Below are 17,628 nucleotides of genomic sequence, written 5' to 3' on the forward strand. Positions count from 1 at the left end.
ACGCACTCGCAGTATGACCACCGCCTGGTACGCCGTATATTAGAGAAGGACTCACATCCGCCAGCGTCAATCCTACATTAAAAAATAGATATATATAGGCAGTGGCGATTTAGCAGTAAATTCGAGAAAATGCGTTAGCATTATGTCGCATCTCTTTGAGGTCCTGTATTCATGATTTAAACTGCATTCACCACACTGCAAAGTGTTGTTCAGGAGCTCACTCGACACACGCCCTGCCCCTCCTTGAACAGCGAAGTGCAAGTGTCGATGGTCAGCTGTGTGTGTATGTGCGTGTGCGTATATATATATATATATATATATATATATATATATATATATATATATATATATATATATATATATATATATATATATATTCATGGTTTCACGTAACTTGAACGAACTTGATTTAAGGGAAGTGGTCAACCGCATCTGAATGGAACCAACGACATATGGTTTGCCGTCATGAGGCGCTCCTTAGAGTATTATTTATATTCCGCTTAGTTCATTGTTTAAGATCACTTATGCACAATTTTTATTATTCACTGTAGGGCCAAGTGCGTTTCCTTACGTTGTAGAGGAGACTCAAAAACGGCCGATCCATTGTTTTTTTGCGTGTGTGTGTGGCAACGTAAATGCTGCGTGGTTATATTTTTCGGTGTTTAAAGAAAACCCGCGATATATGAAACAAAACCACGTGACTGCGCTCATGCGCTGTCGCATTGTAGCGTTCTCAGCCGTGTTTCCAGCGAAAGAACCGTGCGCGCGGACCGTGGCGAAGTTTACGGCCCTGACTCTAGGCATAGGTTTTACAGTGCGTGAGCATCTTTGACGGCGGCACACGGAAAGGAAGCGCTGTCGTCCCTGATAAGCGATAGGCTTATTTCTGCGGTGCAAGGAAAATCGAAAGTTATTAGCGCGCGCGATACATTGTCAGGAATTCGTATGAACGAAGGGAAAAATGGGATCTCGCGGGTAAGAAAGGCAGGACGTGTGCAAAGCCTAAAGGGAAGGGAGTAACCGACGACGCTTGCACTGAAGAGTATACACTGTCGGCCTGCAAGCACTATCGCCGATCTCGCCAGTTCTCGCCGTTATAAGGCGCTGACATAGCCTGCGGTCGTAGCTCGCGTGATGTTAAAAATGTGGCTGATTGTAAACGCGAGGGCCCCCAACTAAGCCAACTCAATGCCCTGTACACACACGCTTGTGGACGCACACCGTGCGCGCGTGCGTGTCCGGGTGTGCGTGGCGCAAGGCACAAGTGCGTCGTCTGATTTAGGTCACTATACAAGTGTTTCTTACATCGTGTTTTCTTTCCTCATCAAGCATTATTTCTATTCCAAGTAAATTGTTTGATTGTTGTTTCGCCCGCAAAATCATCCTGTACCGTGCTCTTAAATCCAGTCGCGATGAATTCCTAAACATCTCCAACCCATTATTTTATTATTTATGAGCATTGTACTTATGTTTTGTGGTCAACTGCCATTTATCTGTTTTCTCATTTCGTAAGTTTGTTTCCTCAGCGAAATACAAACATCGAATGAATAGAAAGGGTCAGAATTATAGTGACCCACGCACCTCCGTATACAATGTCAAAGTTGACAGTCAGGGCTGCAACCATCCCAGTAACCAAAACCGCAACCACGCACTCTTGGCGGCGATTGCTCGCCTCGAGTTCAACCCTATATTTTTTTTTTTTTGTTGTTGTGGCAATGCTCTATCGCCACATCATTACCGCACGTAGTACGTCGCTTCATTTCGGTGCACGTCGTTCTGCGCAGGTGGCTGGCGGCGACGCAGTTCCAGGCAACGGACGCCCGTCGGGCGTTCCCGTGCTTTGACGAGCCTGCCATGAAAGCCACCTTCGCCGTCACCATCGTGCGGCCGGCCGGCATGAAGGCGCTCTCCAACATGCCTATCGGCTCGACGACGAACAGGTGAGACGCCTCATCATCTCCTTCTGTATATTGCTATCCCTTTAAATGATGTATGGTCTAAGGAGCCGGGTTTGAACATGGACGACATTATGTATAGTTATAGCTCTTGAGTTTTCGTACACAAGTTCGCTTTAGAACCATGCGCTCTTGCACGAAAATGGAGCACGAATTTGTCTCATAGATACAATACATTTGGAATTTGTTTGGCAAACACCAGGCTGGAACGTTTTCGAGTTTGTAGGCGGCTGTGGACACACGGACCTAGCCGTGCCCAAAACTGTCCATTTTGGGGCCTTAGTACTCATTCGAAGCCTGAGAATACAAACACGCAAGGAAACAAACAAACAAACAAATAAACAACGATGTGTGAATAATTCACCTTTGCGCGAACTGCGCGATGTTGTGCGGATGCGCTGACCTCTCTAATTTTGCACGACCATCCTTTTCTCGCAGGCCTGGCGGATTGCAGGCGGATGCGTTCCAGACTACTGTACGCATGTCTACTTACTTGTTGGCTTTCGTAGTGAGCGACTTCGAGTCACGGGGTGACACTAAGGTGAGCCGTGGTTTGCTCTATTCATATGCCTCGCTTTGTGTGTGCTATACGGTGCGTGCGTGAGTGTGGACATGTACAATACATCAACACATGGCTCTGTATTTAAGTAGGCAATATCAAGATGAAATGTAAAACTAATTACCTCTAAACAGGTACAATTTTCTACTGCCAAGGTACGCCTCTGGGAAGCTTATTGGGGTGATACTTTAACCACGTCGTGCAGCTGCTACCCACTTCTAATTGTCTGCGAAGTGTATGTTTTGTTTGCACAATTCACATTGCTCACTTCAGGCTTTTTTATCTTCCAGTTCAGGGTGTGGGCCCGGCCGAATGCCATCTCAGCCGTGGAATATTCGCTATCAATTGGGCCAAAAATCTTAGAATTCTACGAGAAATACTTTTCGGAAAAGTATCCACTCCCAAAGACTGGTGAGTAGTAGGCTATGCAAAAGCTGTTGAGGCATACGAGCGAAGTTTTATCACCTGGCCCCGCCGCATCAAAAGTAATATTTATTTTTTAGTAGCACAAGAACCACCGAATAAAGCTATCATTTGAAGCTTATTGACTAAGGACGAGGGACTATAATGTCAATGCAACTTAAGCTTTCGGCTTAAAACGTCTGTAGTGATGCCGTGTGCTACGCTACAGAACTGTCATAATCTGTTTTATCTGCTGTATCGGTTCACTATCTTCGATTTATGACACCGTGCCATCTCGTGCTAAGGTTGCGCGCTTGTGGTGAAGTGCTTGCACACGATTGGGCTTACAACTAAATAAATGGTCAAGCAGACTTAGAACTCCTAACTGAATGAAGTACTTCAGGTTATTTAGTGCTTTGGTTTCTGAAAGAGAGATATTTTGCAAGAGTATCTTTGTATGATGTGTGCTTTCCAGATATCATAATAATAATAATAATATTTGGGGTTTTACGTGCCAAAACCACTTTCTGATTATGAGGCACGCCGTAGTGGAGGACTCCGGAAATTTTGACCACCTGGGGTTCTTTAACGTGCATCTAAATCTAAGCACACGGGTGTTTTCGCATTTCGCCCCCATCGAAATGCGGCCGCCGTGGCCGGGATTCGATCCCGCGACCTCGTGCTCAGCAGCCCAACACCATAGCCACTGAGCAACCACGGCGGGTTCCAGATATCATAAAAATGTTCTTCGTTACTATCAAGGCCATCCTTCGGTAATTCTCGAGATGACAGTTCAAATACGCGGTATTTTTGATCCTAAACTCCGGTCGCATATTGTAGCCTTTCCCCCTGATGTCGTCATCGTATACAGTATATGATACTCGAATAGTTCCAGCCATAAGTTGTGCAAGCAGTCATGGCTACGATCTTTCGACACCCTCTTTCGACACTGAAACCAACTTAGTAGCTTTTTACTCTTGCCGGAATATTTTGAGTTAGTTAGTGTGCACGTGCAAACGAAGTGACACGGGCTTACCGATGGCAATGATAGCCCTTTTTATGTTGCGATCACAGACATGGTCGCACTGCCAGACTTTAACGCTGGCGCCATGGAGAATTGGGGACTGGTTACCTTCCGAGAGACGGCGCTGCTCTTCAACCCGAACGAGTCGTCGGCCGGGAACAAGCAGCGTGTCGCCGTCGTCGTCTCGCACGAGCTCGCACATCAGGTACGCACCTTCAAAAAACACTTGTATAGGTGGTGTCAAAATCCTACTAGAGGGAGCAGCGCATACATCGCTGAAATCGTTCAGCCACCATACTAATAATGGAGCACACGGATTTGTCTGATGTTCGTTCCTCTGGCTTCAGACGTTCTTGTGATTTTATTTATTGATATTTATACGCCCCTGTTGGCCTCAATTTCAAAGCAAGCTACACTTTTCTAAGCGCTGGATGCAATAAGACTGTGCGAACACGCGTAATCGCTACTAATGGCAGTGCTTCCGCCTGTCGAGGGGGCTAAATCAAAACGCCCACACTAACACAGATATTTTTTTAAGGGGGGGGGGTATTAGCGCGTGGGGGGGGGGGTGCGCCTCCTCCCTCCTCCCCTGGCTGCGCCGCTGCAGCTCATCACGAACGCGAGTGTGCTTATACTATGAGTGCGCAACACTCATGCCGGTAGCGTAAGGAATTAAGAACGCTGTCCTTGCTCTGCCGCATAAGCGATTGAGTGTAGCGTTGCCGGTACCTCTGCTTCGCCTTGTATTTGTTTGCACTGGAACACAATCCGCGTATCTTGAGACCATCTAATCCTTCGCGCGCGATCCGCCTATACACCGTCAGCGGGACAGCACGACAACGGCGTGTGCGTGTCCGTGCAATTTCTAGTGCGCTTAAAGAATTCAATCGTCTAACCTGGCCAGGCCTGTTCAGTGAATTTGCTGTCGGCAAAAATGGTTGAAGTGCCAAGATTTGTGACGCCCTGGAGAGTATTAGCACACAGGTGCTAGAATTTTCCAGTTCCATTGGACTGCCCGTAGAGAGCACCCGTACCGGCGTCAGCAAAACTACATCACTGTCAGATTGCGAACCTTAATACACTTTTGTAATTTTGAATTGTCTGAGTTAGAAGATTTAAGATAAAAGGCATGGGCTGCGAATGAAATTTTAGACTGTTTTTTTGCGCGCTGCTATTGTCAGTAGTTCTGAAGAATTACGTTAATACCATGAAACCTGGTAAGAGCAACTTTGGCGTTTAAATACTATAGCACATACCTCGCATATCAAAGCAATGAACGGAAGATTACGGCGACGGCGAAAATCCATCTGGAGTGTCCCTATAGTTTCTATCGCAATAAGACACGTAGACACTGCTTCTATCGACATATATGTGTATCATCCTTAACAGCAACTTGCTTAATCCACTCACGTCTTTGACTAAGGCTGCCATACTGTTAGTGTGCCATTCGTTCAAATGATGAAGTGCTTTACGGCAAAAAAAAAGTAAGTAAAGAAGTGAAACTGACACGGCGCTAGCACCGTCTCTGTATCATTTCATTATTTCTGTCGTCTTTGTACGTCACTACGTAACATGTGCCAACATAGCCACAACTGAACATTGTCAAGCTATTATGTGTACAGCTTGCTTCGTTCACATGCCTATCAAATCTCGAAGAAGTTGCTAAGCACGTCCATGACTTTGTCCATTCTTGCTTTAGTGGTTCGGCAACTTGGTTACCATGGAGTGGTGGGACGACCTGTGGCTCAATGAAGGCTTCGCTACCTATGTTGAGTATCTGGGCGTGGACTTCGTGCACAAGGACTGGGAGATGGTGAGTATTGCTTCCATTGTGTATCGGAGCCAGGGCTACGAAGCACGTTATTAAACTTTCCCATACCTGTGCAAAGTAAAAATTACTTTTCTATGCATTAATCATGCACCGTGCCCAATAGTCGGATACTGATTATAGCTTATAGGCGAAGCGCCACTCGTGTCATTATTACGCGTGATAAAAGGTTTGGTTTGCGATAAATGGAGCTTTTGAATAACATGATCGCAACGCACATCCGATTTGCATTTCGTTTCTTTATTCTGTAAATTGATTTACTGCAGAAAGCTCGCGAATGATTCTGGCAGACGGGACGCCAAAATAATCCAAGCAAAAGATAACATTCATTGGTGTCAAAGTGCCTGTTTCGGAAAGTCTAGTTTGAGAACTCGTGTCTTGAAAATGTCGTCACATGCTAAGATAAAAGTAGATGTAATGAATCTGAGTAGTTTCAAACAATCTGCAGATAAATTTGCACACAACAAGTGCTGCTTAAATCAGAAGACACGCAGCTTAACGCAGCAATTCGGCGAAATGGCAAAATGCGTTTTGTATTTCGAAAGCCAGCCTTAACTTCTCTTCGCCAGTAATTCTCGCGTAGACTGAACATAGACTGATTGAAACACGGGGGCGATAGTTCTAATGAGACCATCGCTGTCACGTTCGCGGGCTTCACGCGCAGCGACATTTACGGCACTGAGCGCTCGGACTGCGATTTCTGCGTCTGCTTGCACGCCAGGTGCCAACACACGGAGACTCGTCGCGCAAGAAGTGTCGTTAAAGGGCACCTGCGCTGCACACAATTGCTGCACCGTTGACTCCGTGCCTTAATGTCACGTTGTTCGATTAGAAAACGCGTCCGTCACGTGACGGCTTGTGCGCAAATATTTTTGTGCGCCTGTAACGAGTGCTGAGCCTGCGAATGTCAACCGCTGTACAGAGTGTGGTTGGCCTTATTTGACTTCAGTAATATTAATTACGAGTGCCATTACATAGACCCTAACATACTTCATTTACTATGTAATGTCGCTCGGAAGAAGTCAAGTACATGTAGACCCGGTAAATTCAATATGCTTAGAACGCCTAGTTCTTGCCCAAATAGGCAAAACGGACGTATATCTTACTGAAACTTCTTGTACGATATATCGCGCGTTGCTTTCTATCCTTTTCAAGATTGACTCGGAAGCGATTACGTAAAATTTATCTTGGATATACGCAGTAAGGTGCACGCGGTGCGGTATAGAAGTGGTTCAGTCATGTTGTTGCCGTCACCTTTCGAGAACATTGAAATTTGATCTATACCATTGTGTCATTACAGACGACAGAAAACACTCGTGCAGCCCGTTCTTAATGCTGCGATATTACTTGCTATAAATTCGGGATGTAGCATCAACACGCCACACCATGTTACATCTTCACCTATCTATTTATGCAAATAATAGCGGTTTTTACGGCAGCAAACATGAGGAGACTGTCAGTTTGTCCATATGCATTGTGACGTTGCTTTGTCCACATGCATGGAGATGTTGCTGACCGCAATATTTAAAGGAAAAATGGTTGCTCCAATTTGTAACATACCAGCAAACTATTATAACCAACTTGAAATGTGGCTATATTCCTGACGTGATTTCTGATCTCAGGAGGATATACGGTAGTTAAGTACAGAGGGAATATTACGGCGATTACGGTCTCTGATTCGGCTGTGCCCCATGGTTCCAAGAGTGCTCATTGTGGGGTTTGTTTTCTTTGTTTTTCTTCTATAACAGGCGCAACAGTTCATCGCCGACGAACTGCAGCCAGTCATGGAGCTTGACTCCCTCAAGTCGTCGCACCCTGTTTCGGTTCCAGTCTACAACCCTGACGAAATCATTGAAAACTTTGACAAGATCTCCTACGGAAAGGTGGGCCTCAACGAGCGCCCACATTAGCGCGCACATACTTTTTCGTCGTGTGCGACGATGCTCACGGATAGAGCAGCATAAAGCTTTAGCATAGTGTTGCAAATCTGTGTCACTAATCTACCGTTGCCATTATACCTCAACTATCATATGCTGTCGGCGCATCGGGCTGCCACCACCAGGTTTTGGTGGCAAACGCGCCATGAAAATTAAACGCACCATGAAACGCACCAGGAAAGATCGACGCCGTAATACGCGCGAATTATGAAGGACAGGCGAAGAACTGCGAAGTTTTTGTAAGGTTATGGACACATTGCTGCTACCGCAGAGGCAAAAAGGTGCATACCGCGTGAGCAGAAAGTTCTTTAACGTTCGGCGCTAAAGGGGACACTAAAGGCAAGGCAAATACTGAGTCAAATACAGCGGCCCGCTAATACTTTCTTTTCGTTTCATATAATTGCACATAAAATATCAAGTTCTCATAATTAAACGAATCATGTTTTTGTGTAATAATCAAGCTAAAACCGCTTTTTACGTGCTGTTGTAGTAGAAAATGAATCATTATGAGACGCGGAATGGTGCATGCCAGACCCGTCTTCAAGGCGTCCTAGCTCTCCCAAAAGGATGCCAATCCGAAGTCACAATATACCGGCATTCCCATGCATACAACAGCGCAGCAGCGCCAGATTTCCCTCTAGGTAATATAGTGAGAAACTCTATGATCACCACCCTTTCCTGTCATTGCTGTGCAAAACGGCGCCCGACAGACGGCGGTACCGAGCCAAGACAGAGCGGTGGATTGCCCGCTGAAGCTGCTTTATGGTCAAGTGGCGTAGACCGTTCGCGCGTCGCGCGAAATCACATGGAAGTTGAATGCTCTGCTACTTGCAGTTTGTGCGAGTTTCGCGAGCCAGAAAAACTAGCGCAGCACTACGCGATAACGATACTACTGAAAGGCGAAAGCGTGGGCGGCGCGAAGGCGAGCGAAAACGAACGAAACTTTTCGACCACCCGCGTCGTTTTCAAGGTCATTTCAATGAGTTCTTTTTTCTAAAAATAAAATAGAATTGGACAAGCAGCTTTTTACTCCGTCTAATTATACAATACAAGGATTTTTTTTTTCAAAGAGTGTTTGAGTAATAGCAACAAAATTTAAATGAGAAGTGCTTTCACCATCGGGCAAGTACTTCAATGTCCCGTGGGGGTCTCTAATCATGCCCTCCATTTAACTCAATATCTGAATTATTAAGGTTGTGTTCGCGATAATATTGACGCCTTAGAGATTGTCGAGCAGTAATCTATCACTTTAGCTTGATTTAATATTTGGCTTTAGTGTCCCTATAATGGTTGGAGACGTAAAATTACGTTTGTCTTTAGAATTTGTAAAGTGTAAATGGCCTATATTTTCGTTATAATTCGTTTTGAAACTGTGGAAGCATAGTCAGTTCATTGTAATTCTATCAGCTAATGAAGTCTCTTGAGTATTTTGGGTAGAGGGTGATTTTTCTGGCGCCCCTAAAAAGTTTGCCTTACGAAAATCAAAATAATTTTCCACAGCAGGAAAGCAAGGTAATAAGAAAGGCAACGAACTTATGCATCATCTGCTGTTCTATATCTGCGTCTGCATACGTATCTTTTATCTATCTATAAATTAATAATCGATTGTTGTTTCCTGTTTATTTAATTATATTAAACAGCTTTGTATAACGAAGCTCACATGTACGCTTCGAATTTGCAAGCTTCCGCACTTGCTCGTACTTTGGATTCATTTTAATTTTAAACGTAACATTCCAACCCTCTTGAATATTCCGAACGTATTGTTGCGACTGTGGTAGCTTCGGTGTTTGTTTGCGCTCGGCTTAAATAATCATATTGTTTTATAATCTTGTGCGGAATCGTTTCTAGTACGGTCGAAAATCACCCCAACCGTGATTCAGCTGATGTTTTCGCCTTGGTGTTATTCTTGAGGGTGTGAAGCAAATGAGCAGAAAAAGTGCACATAGTCTATTGTTGAAGGCTACATACTCACCCGTGATCCATCACGTTGATCCTGCATTCGCGAAAAAATGGGAACAGCTAAGTGCCTGCGTTCACCGCGAGTAGGCACTCGACAGTGGTTTAGCTCGATAATGCAGCCATGTCATTCAGAGGTAGATAGTACTCCCCTTTCCCCGCTCACCCAACCTCACATTCTTGTTGTGTAGAAACTTGCTTAATCGAAATTCAACTAACGCTCGAACTTCTGCTTCTTCTTTTTTTCAGGGAGCATCTATAATTCGTATGATGAATTTCTTCCTCACAGAACCAGTCTTCAGGAAAGGTGTATCGGTAAGATCAAATGAAACTTATGCAAACTACAATAAAACTTGCTTGTCTATATATTACGTGTCAGCACGCGGTACGGGAGATAGTTCGGAGTTTATTAAATGTTTGCTCTTTCTTTTCTAGACCTACCTGAAGAAACGGTCTTTCAACAACGCTCGCCAGGACGACCTTTGGAAGGAGCTCACCATGGTGAGATTTAGTATGAACAATCGGGCAAACTAGGTGTCAATATAATATTCTTTAAAATTATGTGAAGAACAGTGGGGGAAAATGTGAACCATAAGCGGCACACTTACAAAGCACGGAAGTAAGAACAATTGATTGGATGAACTTAAACAAGATATCCCATGTATGGGTGCTATCTTGATAGTGTCCTTGCGTGGCTCTTGTGATCAGTCATCTGAACGTGGCGTTAACAAGTCTTCGTTACATGGTAATTTGAACCAGAAGAAGGCTTCAAGCGTTCCGCATGCTTAATTTTTCTCCCCAAATATCTGATGATGTGAAAAAGCGTAGGGTCATAAAACAAAATGACGCTTAAGCTTCGCCTTGTAAGAGTCGAACACGATAATATATAGATCCCTCACTGCTTCTCACACTTCCCGGCAACTGCAGCCTATGTAACCGTAACGTTTTCCTGGAAACGATGGCGGCGAACGTTATGCCCGAAGGCGAGCTTTCTGGTAGAAATGCGGCCTCTTGTGTAGGCTGATCCCGGAGGTATATAGTGCACAGCCGCGCCAAACCTCAAACTTCAGCTGGAAAATGGGTTTGCGTTTGAGTTACCGCGGAACATAGTTATGTTTTCTCGTATATTCAAATTACATTTCGACGCTATCCTGTCTGTAGGTTGTGTGTAAGTCGTGCTTACGAATTTCCTTGCCCATATTACTTTGAGAAATTCAATTAGTTCAGCAACGCCTGTGCACTACGCGGAGGGCCTGCGTGGATCGGGATGATTTTTCTCATACTGACATTGCCGCCGACGCCGGATTTTCTACGACACGGAGCCTTTAACGCTATCGCGTCTAAATCACTAGTAGTTACCTGCATGGTCACTTGTTAAAAAAGATGCACCTAGAAACACTGCCGCAGGGACCATGTATTTAAAAGCTTGTTCGGTTGAACGCAGGCTCAAAGTGAAGGCAACCGCGTGGACGTGAAGGCTGTAATGGATTCGTGGACTCTCCAGACGGGCTACCCGGTCATCACCGTCGAAAGGTCGTACGAGAGCGGCACTGCAAAAATTTCGCAAGAGCGCTTCTTGGTCGACGGCAGCACGGACAACCAGTGAGTTGACTTCGTCACGTTATTTATTTATACTTTCTTTGAAATAGCACAATCAGGGCATTTCCTTTCTTTTACTAGGCGAAGAACGTTATAGCGTTTTGCGATCTGCTTTCTCATACTAAGTAGTAGTAGTAGTGTAAGACTTTTATTCAGCCCAAAATTACAGGCCGCGCAATGTTACTTTTAGTTTCGTTGTTTAACGTAGCTGGCACCGCTTTCCTTGGCACATCTGAGATCGACTTGGGTGGGCTAGGATTCCTGCATAATGCAGGTTCTCTTTAGTACTTGCGCATGGAACAAGCAGCTTATGTTGCAGCGGCAATCCTATCAGCAAATCGTTGCGGACATTGCAGCTGTTAGTATCAATGTTAGTAGCAGTTCACTTAGGTGCCTTCAGTTGATCAGCCACATCTTTCTTTTTCAGCATATGCGCGTAACAAGCCCGTTGGTCTGGTGATTATCACAAGACAGTGCGAACACGAAATCAAATATTGAGGATGCAAGAATTTTCCGTGCATCTGTCTATTGCCTGCCCTCGTTTTCACGATGTCACTGACATCCAAGAAAGCCACGATGACATGGCCTTGTAGCCTAGTAAAATATAAATTAAAAGAAAGAAAACAGGGATACCTTTTGTGCATCACTAATTTCTATGAAATCAATGCAGCAATATAATTCGACCTTCTTACGGTATCAGCAGCAATACCTCCTCGCTTTTTCTCAGGACGCTCTGGAAAATACCATTCACCTACACTGACGTCAGGAGTCCCAATTGGAATGCCACAGAACCCAAGCTGTGGTTTACCAACAAAACAGGTGAGTACTGAAAAAGGCCACCCCACCCTCCTCATCAGCGAAACGCCCTTTGCTCTGGCGACTTCTTCACCGGTCGCGCTTTATTGAAATAAGACGACGCTGCGCGCTGTTAAAGACACGAATGATCTGATAGCACGTCAATGAGCTAAGCAAAAGCTTGAATTTATGGCTATGGTTAAATGCGTTACTGTTAGGTACTACTGTTAGGTACTACGCACAACCAAGAACAATTTAAAGGGATGGGCACGCTAAGTTCTCCCTCCTAAATATGTATGCGGATCCGTGGTAGCGCAGAAAAAGTACCAACGAATGACTGCCTCTATGTCAATTAATGCGAGAAGTTGATGGTGGCTTCGCCAGGTCGTTTTGTGAAGTACATTTACTATAGTAGAAGTCTGATTGCTAAATTTGGGCGCACGATAACGTTCCTCTTCCTTGTCCACTTGTGGACTTTGATGGAGAGTGCCAGCGAATTGTTTCGTGCCTTCTTATCTTACGCAGCCGTCATCACGGACCTGCCAACATCGAAGTCGGAGTGGTTCATTGCGAACGTTCAGCAAGTGGGATTCTACAAGGTCAACTACGATGAACAAAACTGGAAGCTTCTGATTAAGCAGCTCATGGAAAGGCATACGGTAGGTGTGCTCGTTTGTCTGTGATGATGTCAGCAGCATGCCGTTCACAAGATAATTTCCCGGTATCGAGAAAATTCTTGCTTTAATGGCCTTTTAGGCTTTGTTGAAAAGAGTGGTTAACCTAAAAGGTGTAAAAAAATCGGTAATTATTAAACAACGAGCATGTTTAGTCCAGATGATCACAAAGCGCCGACTTGAGCAATGGGGCATCTTGAATGAAGACGACGTAGACGGGAAAATGGTTTCGGTCCTTGCTAGTATTGGGAAGACACATTTTCAAAAAAAAAAAAAAACTAGTGCCCTTCCACACTGTGAAGGAGGATGACGAGCGAAGCTGCGAATGTGGGCCCCTCAATGGCGAACTTCGCCTCCGCCACGGGTCAGCCCGGTGTTGCACTATCTTCGGGACCGGCCCATGTACGGGAAGTACTTAACGCCTCCTTCGCCTCCGGCGTGGGTCGGTCCGGCTTTGCACTATCTTCGGGATCGGCCCGCGTATGAAAAATTGTTGGTCTATGTCCACGGAGACGAGATCCACCAGAACCTAGCCATACACAGCTTCGCTGTATTATGGATTCGTTCTTAAAACCGGGGTAAAAACTTTGTTTTCTAAGGTTAGCGCGGTGTGCCACGTGATTGTCAGTCATTCAAAATTTCAAATATTTCAAATATTTCAAATATTTGTTAATATAATATGTTTTGTGAAATGTACGAACAATAAATACCAAATTTCTGGGCATAGCGGGCGTGTCACGTTCTTTCTTCTTTTTTTACAGTACATTATTTGGTAATGTGACTTCGGGCACTGTGTGATTATAGGTCTCATTGTCAATTACTACAATTGAAGTACCAGGCTTATAATTAACTTTGTCACGTGCAATCGTCGCACTGAAATCAGGCAGTGCGAACACGTCATATTACTAAATGCCAACAAAAAAAAAGAAGCTCGCTAATATTTTTTTTTTTCGTTTCAGGACATTCACGTCATTAACAGGGCGCAACTGTTGGACGACATTTTGGATCTAGCAAGGTTCGTTGCTTGTTACAACTCTATTTTGCTTGCAAGTTCCTTACGTAGTCAGTTTGGGACAAATACATCCTTCAGAATATTGCCGGAACAAATTTCACGTTTTCAGAATTTTATCACCGGAGAATGCAGGCTTATGACATCAAATGTGAAATTTTTATGGTGCACTTATGCATACATACCGTAACCAAAACTTCACGTTTCTTTTTTTTTTTTTTGCTAGACATTATTCGATTGTTTGACAAAAAGAACGGCGTCTGTAATTTTTATGGTGTGCTGTTCATGGAATAGCTCTAAAGAAGGGCGCATATAGCAGATATTGTTGCAATGAAGAAGCTACACTTTTTTGTTGTCCTGGAAAAATTCCTGCAACAAGGGAAATACGTGGTATGTATACGTGTATGCGGAGGTACTGTTACTGAATTGAACTTAAATGCCTTTGGGTAATCTAATAGCTGCTTGTAGATTGGAATTTCGTAGGGAACGACTCTGCAACAATATAGGCGCATTGCCGATGGTAGGCGGCTTTTTCTCACATCTAAAAATAGCGTAAATAGGTGCAGCAGGTGGGTCACGAGTTCTGGTAACTGAAAGCGCTGTCGCGTTAATTGTTCCGTCTTTTACGTGGAGCTCGCGTCCACAGTTTGGAGCCGTGCGAAACGACTTGGTTCTTTTTTAGACCCTACATAAGATCACTTCTGACACAGGAGCTGGCGTTGCGTTGTTTCAGTGCTAATTTAGAGCATATGCCGGGGTCTCGGTAGGTCGTCTCTATACTTGCTGTTAGGCGCTCAGTTGATCAAATCGCGCATCGCATGCTGATGAGCCACTCATATAATATCTCTAACGTTAGTTGTCTTATTGGCTCATTGAAGCCCTAGTGAGTAATAGATGGAACGCCAAAGCTAAGAGTCTTATACCTGTCTCTAACGGCCTCCATTTTTTTTTTCACCCATCAAAACCAACAAAAAAGAAGTGCTGAGAGAAATAAGTTCGGCAAAATGTATGGTTTCTAACGAGAACAGATCTTAAATGCCACTCTCCATGACAATCCGAAATCACGGACCCACGCGAACATGTTTTCTTTTCTTGAGACTGCAGCTCTAGCGCCGAACATTGTGACCGGTACGCGAGCCACTGCAAGTTCACAATGGGACGTCTCATTCCCCCTGCACACGTTCGGGCCGCGCAAACCTTTGCATTCGCTCCATGACGTTGAGCTTGCGGAGCGCGTATTCCGGCGACACAGGAAACGGGATGTGTGCGGTATCGTATTATCGCCATTTCTGTGGAGGTCGCGGCAGCAGCTGTTGCCGAACTTAGAGCTGGAAGAAGGTGAAGACTTTGATCGGCAGCCTGTCTTCCAGTGTGTCGTTTGTTAAAAATGGCACTATAGACGAGTACCGCATTACTCCACAGTGAGGAATTGGCTTTTTAAAATGTTTTCAGCTTGTGTACAACTGGTAAGGGGGCAGACTATCAGGCACAAAATGGCAAATGAAGACTCGATTTGCACGAAGGCAGTGGCAAAGCGAGGATATTGCGTGACGTCCGAATTCGTGGTCCTATATACGACCGCGAAAGGCGAAGTTGAATAGAGGAAGGGTATTAAGTGGCTAATGTGCTTTTTACCCCTTTTCTTGCAGGAAAAGCCTGCGGCTACTTCTACGTGTTGCATTTTAATTTCTTTTAATTTCTTTTATATTTAAATTGTCAACAGTTAGGTGGCCTTGTCCAGACGTTGTTGCTAATGTGTGACGCCATGCAACGACGTTTCTGACAAAAAAAAAAAAAAAAAAGTGGCTTCACCAACCGTCTTCCATGTTACGTCGCTCTTCTGGCATGCCATGCATCAGCCTTTGGTAAAAGTGGTTTATTTCCTGTTTGTATCGATCACTCTAACTTAAATTGACAGTTTAGTTTAATACTCCTTCAAACGACGGAAGAACGTTTGGAACTCTAGAGGGTGTAATTACGCCACATTCAATATTCTCTGACCAACTGTTTAATAAACGCTGCGCACCAGCGTTGCGCCAGCCGCTTAGCCAGAGGGGGCTAAGAACTGCGTAGGCTCTCCTCGACGGACGCATGCTGCCGCAATGAAGCACCAACAAAGCCTTTGTTCAGCTTTGTTAGCGCTGAGTGGTGATACCTCGAAAGTGTACGCAGAAATAATTTCGCTGTGAAGAATATTAAATACGATTCCTATTCTGTTAATAAATTCCTGCCGACGTAACACTCGACAGGTTGGAGGGGTTTGGGTGAGCCGCGTTGGAACCGAGGAGCGATGCAAGCGGGCACGTGTTGAAGGGCTTGTGACGGAGTAGGCAGTGAGCCCCACCGCTTCCGAGATTAAGAGCGAAGAAAAAAAAAAGTAGCTTACTGATGCGTGTCTTCATTTCGTCTGTTTCGGCATTACTCATCTACCGTCTTCAAAAATTCAGTACGAACTATCCAACCACAAACTCTATACTGGGAGTGTCAGAACAGTACTTAACCGAGCTGCTTGGTTCATGGCATATTTTTTTTTTCAGTGCGGCTGTTCAAACTTGTCGATAAGACAGGAGTCAAGAGCAACTGTGGAATACGTTGAACGCGTCGCTAAAGCTTATGTTCATAGTCGGTAGTTTTTTCTTTTCCTATATTTCTGAATTACAAAATCATCGTGGCTTTTAGTGGCTTTTATGTTTGTTATGTAAACCGTTACATTTCAGTTCCGCGTCATGCAGGAACTTCTTGTTCTATTTTTCCCCCATGTCTTTTTGTGACCTTGCCACGCGAATTACCAATGTTTCATTGCCATTCTATGATCTGGTCGCACTAGTTCCTATAGACGTGCTTCACTGTGATAGCCACAAGGCGACGCAGGAGCGCCAACAGTGGTGTTATGAACCGCATAAACTGTATTCTCTTTCGCATAAATGTGATGACGTATATGATAAATCACCGTTGTCCTAAAGAGGTGTCGCCCACTTCCTCTAACCTCTGCTGCCGTTTCTCGCTTATTTGTCTGCATGCCCACTTTTTGCGAATGGCTGTTCGCAAACGCGTGTCCATAACAATCGGGATGTGTAGTTTGGTGAGTTGAATCACGATACAGAATAAATTAGTACTTGTATTGCACCCTGTTATGTCCGTGTGTTCGTGCATTTCTTTGAAGGCTCCTTCAATTTATTCCCTATAAGAATTATCTCGGCCCGATCGTTCCGCCACTGTATGCCGTGCTGCTCTTTCGCAGGGCTGGCACCCTGGATTATGGTCTGGCTCTGAACGCGACGCAGTACCTGGCTAAGGAAGAGTCGTACATCGCCTGGAGCCCCATCTCCGCGAACCTCGCCTTCATCAGCCGCATGCTGGAGACCACCGAAGTCTACGGAAAGTGGAAGGTCGGTGCACGCTGTTATAGCCGCAAACAAATGATAGCTCGGACATGGACAAAATGCGGCCCGCCATCCGACCCCTTCCGGCCCTCCGATCCCGACTCATTGCCCCGCAGCTTATCCTGCGTGATAAACAACATTTTCCACCTTTTCGTATCATTTTAGCAAAACGCTTCAGCCGGAAGCTGTGTAAGAGAATTGCCACACAATTTATTTAAGCGGATAAATTTTTTTCTTAAGCAATGTGGTCCGCCCTCCAGAAAGGTCCCGGTGCCTCAAGCCAGCACTCGAGAAAGGTAGTTGCTCACCTATAGGTTAGGTACAAACACTTAACACAAATAAGCGAACGGCGGTATTGCTTTTCTAGTACATAGCTCCAACTTAAATCATATTTCTGAAATTCCGGCGTTCACGAGAGGCGTACTTTTCTTTCTTTCTTTTTTGCATTTTAGAATTTACCACGCCCTACTCTCGCTAGGGCAGCACGCATACCAGAAGACCATGTGA

At 44.8% G+C, this 17,628-nt stretch overlaps 1 protein-coding gene across 1 annotated transcript in view; it reads left to right on the forward strand.

The window, feature by feature from the left end:
* LOC142582414 (aminopeptidase N-like) overlaps positions 1 to 17,628 on the forward strand; it is an 85,490-nt gene that overhangs the window by 57,211 nt on the left and 10,651 nt on the right. The window contains exons 2-14 of the mRNA XM_075692108.1: positions 1,785 to 1,940; positions 2,394 to 2,496; positions 2,805 to 2,925; positions 3,991 to 4,145; positions 5,640 to 5,753; positions 7,517 to 7,651; positions 9,911 to 9,976; positions 10,097 to 10,162; positions 11,106 to 11,263; positions 11,988 to 12,079; positions 12,581 to 12,714; positions 13,689 to 13,744; positions 16,980 to 17,127. Coding sequence (XP_075548223.1) covers positions 1,785 to 1,940; positions 2,394 to 2,496; positions 2,805 to 2,925; positions 3,991 to 4,145; positions 5,640 to 5,753; positions 7,517 to 7,651; positions 9,911 to 9,976; positions 10,097 to 10,162; positions 11,106 to 11,263; positions 11,988 to 12,079; positions 12,581 to 12,714; positions 13,689 to 13,744; positions 16,980 to 17,127 — 1,504 coding nt within the window. The remainder of the gene's footprint in view (positions 1 to 1,784; positions 1,941 to 2,393; positions 2,497 to 2,804; positions 2,926 to 3,990; positions 4,146 to 5,639; positions 5,754 to 7,516; positions 7,652 to 9,910; positions 9,977 to 10,096; positions 10,163 to 11,105; positions 11,264 to 11,987; positions 12,080 to 12,580; positions 12,715 to 13,688; positions 13,745 to 16,979; positions 17,128 to 17,628) is intronic.

Source organism: Dermacentor variabilis, chromosome 5 (assembly GCF_050947875.1).
Source record: "Dermacentor variabilis isolate Ectoservices chromosome 5, ASM5094787v1, whole genome shotgun sequence".
In the NCBI taxonomy this organism is placed as follows: domain Eukaryota; kingdom Metazoa; phylum Arthropoda; class Arachnida; order Ixodida; family Ixodidae; genus Dermacentor; species Dermacentor variabilis.